The 12,204-nt window shown below is 36.2% G+C and overlaps 1 protein-coding gene across 5 annotated transcripts in view; it reads left to right on the top strand.

Moving 5' to 3' along the window:
• The window catches only part of LOC121874855 (nuclear pore complex protein Nup98-Nup96-like), a 54,084-nt gene that overhangs the window by 32,668 nt on the left and 9,212 nt on the right, over positions 1 to 12,204 (top strand). For all 5 annotated transcript variants that reach the window (XM_042379147.1, XM_042379143.1, XM_042379146.1 and 2 more), the window contains exons 17-26: positions 2,246 to 2,488; positions 3,696 to 3,786; positions 4,159 to 4,335; positions 5,343 to 5,486; positions 5,823 to 6,222; positions 6,393 to 6,450; positions 7,040 to 7,277; positions 8,432 to 8,635; positions 11,100 to 11,337; positions 11,478 to 11,623. In XM_042379147.1, the coding sequence (XP_042235081.1) occupies positions 2,246 to 2,488; positions 3,696 to 3,786; positions 4,159 to 4,335; positions 5,343 to 5,486; positions 5,823 to 6,222; positions 6,393 to 6,450; positions 7,040 to 7,277; positions 8,432 to 8,635; positions 11,100 to 11,337; positions 11,478 to 11,623 (1,939 nt within the window). The remainder of the gene's footprint in view (positions 1 to 2,245; positions 2,489 to 3,695; positions 3,787 to 4,158; positions 4,336 to 5,342; positions 5,487 to 5,822; positions 6,223 to 6,392; positions 6,451 to 7,039; positions 7,278 to 8,431; positions 8,636 to 11,099; positions 11,338 to 11,477; positions 11,624 to 12,204) is intronic.

Below are 12,204 nucleotides of genomic sequence, written 5' to 3'. Positions count from 1 at the left end.
AGCTAGGAATCTGAAATTCGGACACAAAAGTGGGGATTGCTTTTGGAAAAAAAATGATTGTTTCCGTTCTGTAGAGTTGAAGGATTCGTGGATTTTAGTGTTACATAATTTTAAAATGATTGACAATAACACATTCAGCATTTTAAAATGTGAACCAAAGTCATAATAATATTTTTAATTGTGATTACAGTATTAATAAACATAAATAGTAAAAAACCAAGTAATTCTTAGTACAGTATTATGTTCAAATTTCAGCTTCCTAATTCAAATTGTGTAAGAGATATTGCCCAGATAAACAAACAGATGGAGTATTTGCTGAACATCCCTTTTATCACATGATTTATGTGGCACTTTGAGATGGAATGGGGGAGAGCAGTGTACAATAACTGAATTTCATGTGTGCTTGATCTAAAAATTTATCCTTTCAGGTGGTACATGGGTTCCAGGTAATGCCAATAATGTAAAGGGGAATAAGGTAGACAAGATTGAAAATCCCTGTACTAGAGGTGCTGTTTGTTGCAAATTTGAGACCAATGTTTATAGATTAATCCTTTGTAGTTTGTATGATTAAATGTAGCATTAGTATCCAGCTGTAGAAGATATCTTTCCATCCCTTGAGAGAGAGAAGGCTGAAATTTATGATTGATGTATAAAAAGTCCATCACATGTAGCAGATCCATTTTGGTATGTAAATAGCTATTTGGGAAATGATTATCTATTGCATGCTTGCTTAAATGAGCTGAGAGAATGTAATCAGAAGACTGAGAGAGAATACAATACTGGATTGAGAATAAAAATCTTGGTTAGTAATTGGTGGAGTTGTTTTGTGTGGGAATGGGATTGGTTTAACCAGTGGTTCCCAACCTTTTTTGGCTGCGACCCTAGATTTTCCAATAATACGGTGTCGTGACCTTCAGGCAAATAATATATTATATAGCTTGAATGTTAAGCAAAAAATTTGTTTATGACTTTATGATAAGTACTATATTTTTAAAATTGTCTGAGTGCGCTTCGCGACCCTACTAAGAACACCCCTCGACCCTGATTTGGGTCGCGACCTGAGGTTGGGAAACGCTGGTTTACCTAATTCTCCTGGTTGAAGTAGGGAAGTTACCATTTATATAAGATGCCTAAAAGAAACACTTAGCTGAAGCATCATTACAGTTGTCATGAAAAATGTGGGATAAATGGAGGCTGAGTATGAGCTACCATTAGGGATCCAGGTCAAACCATATTGAATTAATTTGTCTACTGTAGATCCAAAGGTAGTAGTGACTTGATGAGCAGAAGAAAAGCAAACATGGGGTAAAATAAACTGTTTTGTGTCCTACCAAGAACTACACTGTAAAGGTGAAGTGGCTGAACCATCTGGGTTGGACAAAGTCTAAACCAAAGATAACAAATTTATAGGTCATCCTTCATTTGTTAGGCAGAGATATGTTGTCAAGGGTATGCTTATAAGAACTGTTGATTTCTCTTTCAGATGCATTATAATTGGCCTTGGTTGTGAATTTCATGTATACTCATTCCAGTTGTCATGTGTAATATGCTCTTTGTTTTGCATCATTACCTTTAATATGAATTTCAAACCATGACACTGAGGAACACTCTTTTCAATTATACTAACCAAGTGAGAATTGAGAGCTTTAACAGGGGTCTTCCTTATGGTTGATGTTAATATATAGATGATATTTCTTGCAGGACATTGAAATTGATTATTATGTGTAGTAAGGAACATTGTGGTACTATTTCTAGTACATTGCTGAATGGCATTATCACTCTTGGTAAGAAATTAGATATGGTTGGTATTAGCAGTAGGGAATTTAATGTGTTTGTTGGTTTTAGTTGGATGCATGATGCTCTTTTGCCCACCAGGAGTATCATGATTCTTAAGGTAAATCAGTAAGTTTAACATTATCTGGGAAGCAAAGATTTGATGTGTGAAGAAAACCCTTTTGACACTTCCTGCTTTCAGTGTCTTATATACAAAACTACAAAATGAACTTTTTTGGTGCATTTTTTGTTTAATATTTTTGCATTTACAAATTCTTTGTGTATTTGTTTATACATATATGTGCTGTATCATCTCCCCTTCGCAATGCACAGCATTGACTGTGTTGTGCAAAAAAAATCGTGCATAATATCAATAATGATATTAATTTGTGAGTTTTATATGAGTTATGGTATATTGCACAGAATCTTAAGCCTCATTGATATTACAGTATTTACTTTTTATTTTTTTTAGGTGAAGCATTTCTCCAAATATGGTCTACAAGAAGACAACGAAGAGGAGGATATGGTCACTGTTCCTCCAAAGACTAACCAGACTCAGCCACCCACAACACAGAATACAGCCATGGGCGGTGCTACCACAGCTCAACTCCCAGCCCTGCCCATGCGCATTACAGGTCCTCCAGTGACTACGCTAACATCACCACAGTTTGGCCTGGGCCACATGACAGCCCCACCAAGCCTTGCTACTAAGCAGGTGAGTCAAATTTGTTTTAGTCATAATGTCATCATGAAAAAACTTTTTAACTGTTGTTAAGTGTGTTTTACTTTGTGGACTTCAGTTATATGACTTTGAATTGTAAAATATTTTTTTTAAATAATTCATTAAAAACAAATTCTCAATTTGTATTTGGCAGAATTACTCCATTCTTACAGTAGGCCAGTGTAAAACCAATGTGTAAAAAAGAAAGAAAAAAACCAAAAACACCCTTTTCAACAAATTCTTGCATTCACACACCATTTCACTTATATAAGCTTTGGGTAGAGCTCCCTTTTAACTTGGCTTATATATAAATAAGTTAAGGGGTTAAGTTACAAACCCAAACGATCTTTCTCCATTTATTGGTAAATTAAAATGGTCACAGGCTATTAGTAAATGCATTGTAATTAACACTGTAAGCTGTGAGTGTTAGTTAAGGACAGGGCTCAGCTTGACTGAGTTAAGTCACCCGTCCGATTCTCGTGAAGCTCAAGTGAAGACTGGCTCGTGAGGGGAGGTGCCTGTGAGGGAGAGGTGCCTCTGAAGGAGAAGCCCGGCTAACCCTCCATTCTCAAGGTCGGCCTACTGATAGAGAAATTTCCCCTCACGTGAATAGCACATGGCAACTCACAGCTTATGGAAAATTACCGTGGGGTGATTGTATTGTATAAACTAAATATATAAACCCAAATTTATATAATTGTTATTGCCATGAGACAGGGGTTAATACACAATCATACTGACGCACATTTTTTAGATTTTCATAAATAGTTTTATAACTCAGCTGGTAGCACTGTATACTACCAGCCCACAAGAAAAGAGGTTCAGTTCTTTGTCATTCAAAGTTCTTGGGACAGTGTTCTACTGTGGTTCATACTGAAATAGTTACCAGCTGTGTCATGGCCTGAACTGAGTTAACCCCTTTCACCCAGAGTTGGAACCTCATAGTTTGTGGAAAAAGATATAAAGTGCCCTGATTAGCACTAATTCAGATGATTAAGAGGATTTGTGCATGATAACATTGACTCCTATACACATACAGTTGTAGTTTTGTTTAATTACAGAATTAATAGTGAAACTTCCAACTTATTATGGAGTCTTATTTTTTAAATAACATTTCCTTCTAGGTGTCTCAACCTGGTACTGTACATTGACAATGTTCACTTGGATGTATGTTATTGTTAAGGTTAATTGTTATTTTTAGGTGTCTCAGCCAAGGTACTTGGACAGTCCTCATCAAGATGTTCTGGTGCCAGATGATGAACTAATGGAGTCCACTGTAGCAAAAGAACCTGGTAAGTCACATGTTCTTTCAAGAGTTAACATTCTATTTTGCCTGTTTGTATTCCAATATAGTCGATTAGATAAAGATTTCACTGCACAGTTTTTATTCTCATATTTCATTAATGATATTTATCCCACTCACCTTGTGTGTACCGTATACACCTACATTTCCATATATACAATTATTAATTGTTCTTGTGATTGTATGTGATAAAATGACTTGTCTACAGTTTTCATGAGGCTAAAAAAGAGTTCATTCACATTTAATGTGTAAATATGTACGTATAATGAATAATGATTTAAAAAGATGCTGCTTCATCTTAGTTTTAAATATTTCATAAGATATTCTGATATCATATGTAAAATAAATATTTTCTCCACAGAGGAAAGTGCCTCCTTGAGTGTTCTGTCTCCAAGCTCAGAGCGACTCACTGTGTTGTCCCGGGTAGTACCCAGGACAGTGCAGCTGGCCAAATCCCAGATGTTTGGTGGTGGTGATGATGATGAGGAACCTCTCCACACAACCAGGGAGTCCACACCCACACCACAAGTACCCAGAAGTAAGTTATGCCTGATGTACTGTACAGTCAAAGAAAAAAGTCACCTTACAGTTACCATGCCTTATGTTCTGAAGCCCACGACGAAGATCTTTTGTAAAGTTCCCCATTCAGACTTGAGCCTCAATGTTTTGCTGTCACTTTATCCAAATTCTTTGTTATGGGTTTCTGAGCATAACACTAAGGGGATGTAACACAACTATTTGCATTGACTGTACATTGTGGATGGATTATGTCCAGTAATCTTATTGTATTTGATAGTTTTCAGGTGGAAAATTTTGACCATTTAACTTGGTATGAGTAGTTGTAATCAAAGATGATGTTTAGGATCCATTTTATATACTTATTATGCATGTTAATAGTGAAGGATTTGAGGAGTGTCAGATATTTCTTATAGTTATTTTAGATATTTCATCTTGCTATATAATAATAATAATAATAATAATAATAATAATAATAATAATAAGAGTAATAATAATATATTTATTCAGTAAAATTACCATACAGGTTTACAATTGGTTTGGTTTGTATGCAGACTGCAGGCATACAGTTCAATGCAGTATGTGTATAGCCAATGCAGGTATACAGTGTACTGTACATAGACTGTGGAGGAATACAGTTTCCTATGTATAGAACAGGAAACAGTAAGAAAATTTGACCAAGGATATCTGACAAACCCATCAGATGCTTAGTTCACTTGTATGTACCACTCTTCCTTACCATCTCCTCCCCTTCTTGAGGCTCTGTTATATGATATAGAATTAGTTCATAATTGCTTAGATAGTTGAAGACAGAAGAAGTAGAGACTAAGAGGGATCCTTGAGCTGAGGTGGAGGGAGATACTGTAGTCATATTATTGAGAATAAATTATTTATGAGGGATGCAGTCTTGTGTCAAGGAACAAAGATGTTTGGGGAGATTATTAATGGACAGCTTCCCAGTTGATACAGAGAAAGGTGTTCTGTTTATACCTTAAGAGTCTAACCTAATGATTTCTCCTGTTTTGATAGTGTCCAACAAGAAGTTGATGTTGGCAGTAGACTCATCACTGAATCAGAGCCGAGGAGCGACAATGAGTCCAGTGCCAAGTGAACCCAAAGCTCGCATTGTGTTTCAACCACAGCCACTCTCTCTAGCATCTCCCCCAAAAGCCAGTGAGTGTGTCATGATTATCAGTAATTTTTATAGTATAATAGTGAAAACAAAACAAAAAGTTTACATACCAAAGAATATTTAATCTCCATAAATTTGCAACCAATTTGTTTTAATACAAACCTTTGGCTGTTAACTACCATTGTAACAGTTAATTGGATTCTTTCTTTGTTTAATGTAGTGCGGTACTGTATGTGAGACCTCATGAAGGAAATTCCCGGTAATTCAGACATTCTGAAATAATGCTATATTTGTTGTTTTAAGAGCATGCATTTTGAATGATGAATGTTACTCCATTATTTTTTATATAGTGCTATTCATGAACTATATTTTTCCAGATGTACAAAGTGAATCCTGTTTTGAACCTCATCTTCGTGATCCCCGTTGTGAGTATGAGGTGCTGCCAAGTGGTCGTGACATTGGCAAAGAGGTGGGGCATGTCCCACCACAACACCAGACTACCATTGTCCCCTTAGCCTCTTCCCTTATGGCTGGTCAAGATCATTGTTTGTCAGACATGGGGGCATTCATGGGACCATCCTTCAGGGTGGGATGGGGTCCTGGCTGGAAATTGGTTCATGCAGGCTCACGGCTTGCTCCAGCTGCTATGGAAGATGACGATGATGATGGCAATGGTTCCTCGGAGGTGATGGGAAATCAACCTGGACCTGCTTCCTTCCTTTTTATGGGATCTCTAGCTGCCCAACCTAAAACTGCTCCTAGTTCTGACTCTCCAAGGTGAGGATGTCTCAATGTTTATAAAAAAATGAATAGATATAGGAAACTAAAGTGGAAAATATATCACTAGGCATATGACCACAATGAATTATCAGTCAATATTTGATTGCAAGTAGAAGGTAACATTATTATGACTCACTTGACAATAATCATTTAATTTGTGTTTGCAGATACAACTTGATAGTGGAGAAATTGCATACAGTCCATCCACACCCTCATGCATTCAATGTAAGTTTTTCCTGGCGGAGAGTCCTCACACACACACACACACACACACGCACACACACGCACGCACGCACGCAAAAAATAATACTTATGATATCTAAAACAAGGCTTCAAGGCACCATCATCCCCACAGCTCTCTCCAGCAGAACTTTTATTCCCCAAAACTACTTGACACCATATTTTCTAATTGTATTTTGAAGTAGGAAAAAGAAAATTAATTTTAAAGTTAAAGATATAATTGTTAAGTCATGATTATGCTCCTTGAGATTATAAACTAGGTAACTCCACCATTGTAGTAATCAAGTTTAGTAGGAAAATAGCTAGTTAGTGTTACAAGGCTATTTGGTCACAGTCCTAACCGAACCTAACCTAACTTAACCTTAACCTTAACCCTAACCCTAACCTAACTAAACTATCAGGATTTGGTCCATTGGTATTTGTGCTTTTTACAATTCTGATTCATTACCACTGAGAGACCCCATTAGGTGAGCTCATTTAATCAGTCTTCATGTTTTTAAACCTTTGCCTTTTGTTTTGTGATCCATTTAATTTTGAAAAATATATTAAAATCTGAATGAATTTTGCCTTTCAGCACCTCACTGAAGCCAATTTTGAATGTGTGTTGGAACATAGTGTTTTGGTTATTGATGAGATAAGTGACTCCAAAGAACCCAAGTGCCCCCTTTTCCGGCCAGTAAAGGATGTAGAGCTGCTTCATCAATTGGCTGAGAATGCTGCATCATTTGGTCAGGAAGATTCTACCATATCTGATATATTCAATCTGTGTGTGGCACTCTGGGGAAGATTAGACTTTAATCCTCCAGAATTTGGTGAGTGTCAGTTGAACTTATGCAAGTACTGTAGTGTAGTGATTTTAACAGTATTATATTAGCTATGTAATGGGCATTCTTATACAGAGGAGTTATTTTCATATGCAGATGAGTTACTAGAAGGCACTAGGAATTGTAGTTTAATAAATTTAAATATAAATAATTGATTAGGTTCTGGATAACATTTTTGCATTGGTGATGCTAATGAGTCATTAAAATGTAAAAAAAAAAGATTTTGAGATAATTGTGTAAAATTTTCGTGCATCATAAAAGAATGTCTGATTTTGTGAGGGAAGTTCCAGAAAGTACCAAAATGTGAGTGGAATTCCATCAGTCGTGCTGGTAATCTGTATGTTTCCCTTTAACTCTTTTTCCCACCCTCCCCACAATTAATCATTTCAACTTCCAAAGCCACTGTTGTAAAGCTTATAAAGTTCCTCTTCTATATCCATGATAATACTTTGGTAGGTTTGTGAGAAAATATCTGAGACATCTTGGGAGCACAAATACAGCATAGTATTTTTACTTCATCTTAATCTCATCTTATGTCTTTTCTTTTTTGCACATATTAAAGCCAAAACAATATCAGATGACTTTTGTTGTGGTCAGAGAAATTTCCAAAATTATTGCCTGTGCGTGAGGTTTAATAAACATCAAACATCGTACATAATACATAAAAAAATACAGTAACACAAAAAGTAATTCTACATACTGTAGATAAACAGCTTGCCTTCTCATAATCATCCTCTGAGTTATGCCAATACATAGTGTAGTGTCTGTTTGTCAAGTTTGTCCATCAGATGGTCAGGCTGCTTTCCCTTTCTTATCTGTCGTTTTATATAACTCACATCCAGCAGAATTAGTCAGAAGCTTTGTGCCAGGAAGAGCAAGACAGTTATTGGTATTGGGGTCGAAATGTCTTGAGATCAAGGTCATTAAGCAGTGGCATAGTGTATTCCAAGCTTTGGTTTCATTTGCACTAAAGCTTTGTTTCTGCTCATTAACTTTAGATTGGCTTGAAAGTTTACCACATTTTGTTATTATTATCTAGGTTCAGGTCAATGATGGCCTTTTTCCATCTGTATACTTTGTTTTATTCTGTTAAATTTTTGCTAGAATTGCTATATTGTGTTTAACTTTTATCACTTCAACAGACGATGAGAATGAATACAGTGTGTCCCAAGCACGAGTGGAAGCTGTGAGTCGGTGGTTAGAGTCAGTGAGTTTCTTAACTGTCCAGGAGGAAGTCGCCAATGCTCTGTGCGAAGACCAGAACAAGGAAGCTTACTTGGATGCAGTGTTCGCTCATCTGACTGCTCGACAAATATCTGAGGCCTGTGTTCTGGCACAAGATAAAGGTAAGAATGCTAAAACTTGTTCTATTGTTTAGATATCTATGACTATGTGAAATGTGTTGCAGCATTTAAAGCCAAATTAAATTTTTTTCCAAGTGCTTAAGACTTCTATCTCTGCATAGGTGGTTATTTGGTTGTATATGTTCAGTGTGTATTATATCAAATAAAAGAAGAGAGTAGCATATCTGTCACTTCACAAGAATTAGATGTTCACTGTCTAAATTTTGTGATATGATGTTTGTCTGAAAAAAGGATCTGTTAAAATAGAAGAGTGTGGTAGAATGTTAGTATTGTAGTTGATAGAATTTCCCTCCTGGATGTAGATTTAGTTAAGATGAGAAATATTAGGAATTTGATGTAATTCCACAGAATGCATTATTAGTGAAACACTAATGTATATAAACCAAGTCTACATTTTGTTTTGAGTAGAAAACATCTATATAATGTGGTTAATGAGGCTAACTCCATGGTAGCTCAGTGTTGGTGGTAATGTGTACACCATTATGGAAATGTTTAGAAGGTGGGAGCAGGTATTTCTCGTCACTATGACTTTTGACTTTTTCTCTTGGCTTCGTACATCACATATTATGACTTTAGTGCTGTGCTTGTGCCTTTTATGTACAGTAAAGTCTTGAATAATGACGGTAATGTGTCCTCCAATATTGCAGTGTAAGGTGAATCATTGTATCGTGAGTCATTAATTACCATTAAAATAAAGCAATAATAATGAGATGCGTTCCCAAGTGTGACCTTTTCAAATCTTTTGTGTGGCTTTTTACCCTCTTTTACCCTGATTGTTGTTGTAGTAAAATTAATGTAAAAAATATGTATGTTTTAATTAATGTTATTTAATGTACAGTAAAAGTAACCACGGATATTAAAGGAAAAAAAGGCGAGACTGATAGTGGAACGCCAATGTATACGTGTACACTCAAGGAAACATAGTCATTTATCTTGAGAATATGTACAAAAGATTCATTATTGTCTATTACTGAATATGTATTTGATTGATTGATTGATTGTGAAATGAACAATGCAATTCATTAATAATACGTAGAATATTAAAACACACACGAGGAGACAAGACGGCATTGTTTTCGTGAGTGACGATGGTTCTACATAAGAAACTGAAGAAAACAAGACCCTGGTTGTAGCTGTAGTGAACTTATTGTAAAAAAATTTAATACCTGTGTGTATGTTTTAAGTAATGTTATTTAATGTTAATAAATGGAATACTAGAAGTAGCTAACCACTAATGGTAAAGAAATAAAGCGAGACGATTAGGAACGCCAACGTATGTACATTAAGTGCGTACATGTGAAAACATATCGTCATTTCTCAACATATGAATATGAAAGCAACACTTATTTAGTGTTCATATATGTTTTAAATAATACTTAAAAAAATTCTACTCACCAATAGTGGTAAAGTCTAAAACATAAGGACAGCCAATGATGTTGTGCAAGTTTTTACCCAGATGACGATGTCATCAGGTTCACCTCTGGCTGAAGCTGTAGCTTTCCATAAAGCTGCTGCTGAAACTGTTACTGAACCTGAAGTTGATGTTAAAGCTGTTTATGATGCTGAATTTGATGGTGTAGCGGAAGTTGATGGTTTAGGCCTGCGAATAATAAAGCTGTTGAAAGAACCTTGCACAGATGCTTTCTTTTTTCATTATACATCTTTATGTAGAGGTCATTTGTATTTATTAAAATTTTAATGCTTTGTTCTGTTAATGGATCTGTTTCAGAAAATATGTTCATTGCTTGCTCCATATAATATCCACAGACTTCTCACCCTTTTCATATCGTTTTAACACCTAGTTTCTCGGCTAAGCTTATACACTTTCTATTAGCTTTTGAAACAACACTACCATCACTTGCTCCCTTGCTCATGTTGAATAGGGATGCAAAAATGCTGTAAGAAACCTGAGAAAGTTTTTCTCCTTTTCCTGTTCAGATGCTTGAAAACAAAGGGCCTACCAGCTGCGATTAGTAATTTAATTTTGTTAATTTCGTTGTAAATACGAATAAAATAATGGCGTAAATTGAATTGGGTCCCATTTTAACCAGGGTCTAAGAGATATGAATCTTCGTTAGTTGAACCATCGTTATCGGAGGCTTTACTGTCTTAGTTCTGTGTGTATTGCAATGGCTGCCTAGTGCCCTGTGCAGTTGCTTCACCATGGCTGGCCACCACATCTAACTTGTGTTTGATGGGCAAAATATTGTACTGTATAGTTTTACAGTATAGACATTTGTTAATATGTGAAATATTTAACCTCTTCACCCTAGGGGTACCATTTTTTTACATTTTACTTGGATAATGCCAAACACTTTTACTCAGCAGAGACTGGACTCATACACAAGGGGTTAATAGCAGGATTTTGTGATTTAAATATTAACTAAAGAGAAGTTGGTGATTTCTGAGAATGTATTAGGTTTCAATATTTCATTTGATATTTCAGGTGACCATCACTTGGCTCTGTTATTGGCCCAGGTTTGTCTTGGCCAAGACACACCTCGTCAGATTCTGGCCCAACAGCTGTCAAATTGGGCAGAGGGGGAAACTGATGCCCTGATGAATCCATTCCGGCTGGCACTGTATGCCCTGCTTGCTGCAGCACCCACCCACCAAGCCTCACACATTGCTGTCAATACCTGCCATAAACTTGACTGGAGACGGGCATTTGCCATTCATCTCTGGTCAGTATTTCATCATTTATAAACTTTTGTGATCTAGTTAATTTTTATGAGACAGACAAAATTGTCGCTGTGCTTCTAGATTAGCTTGGCCATCTGTTCCTTGCAATATATGTTAATTTGGTAGTGTAAATTCATTCCAGGTATGTTTGCCCAGCAACTTCAACCATAACTGAAGCTCTACAAGAGTATGAGCAAGCAGCAGGACTGAGAGGAGATGCACCCAGCTACTGTGAGGCTCCCCTTCCTCCATACCTGTCATACCAAGACTTACCCAGTGGCATGAAAGGCAAGTCAGTTAAGTTGTACAGTGAAGTGTATATCTGAATATATGATAGTGTCAGGATAATTAGTTAAGCATCTTAAATCCTTACCCATTTAAGGTCCAGCTATTGCACTATTATTATTATTATAATTATTATTATTATTATTATTATTATTATTATTATTATTATTATTGTTATTAATATTATTATTAATATTATTATTATTACAGTAAGTACTTGTTTAACTTCGTGGTTACGTTCTTGAAAAGCACAACGTTAACGTAATACATTTTCCCCAGAAGAAATACAGTAAGTCCTCGTTTAACGTTGCCCCCGATAACGTTTCATTAAAACGTCGCTATTCTTTAGATACCAATAATTCTGTTAACTTCCCAACGACTCAATATAACGTTTTTTGTGTCCTCACGGACTACTTTTTATGGCACATCACCCTCTCTCATCTTGTCACGCTACGCTCTCTTGTCTTGGCGTGCTACCTCTCACTCGCGGAACGTTACAGCGTCCCCAAGCGTCGTCCGTCTTTGTTGGGCTTCCTCAGTGTTCGTGCGTGTTAAGTGTTTTTCCTCTTAATACTGTACTCTAA

Source organism: Homarus americanus, unplaced genomic scaffold (assembly GCF_018991925.1).
Source record: "Homarus americanus isolate GMGI-L3 unplaced genomic scaffold, GMGI_Hamer_2.0 scaffold56009, whole genome shotgun sequence".
In the NCBI taxonomy this organism is placed as follows: Eukaryota; Metazoa; Arthropoda; class Malacostraca; order Decapoda; family Nephropidae; genus Homarus; species Homarus americanus.
This window is presented reverse-complemented; position numbering and strand designations above follow the sequence as displayed.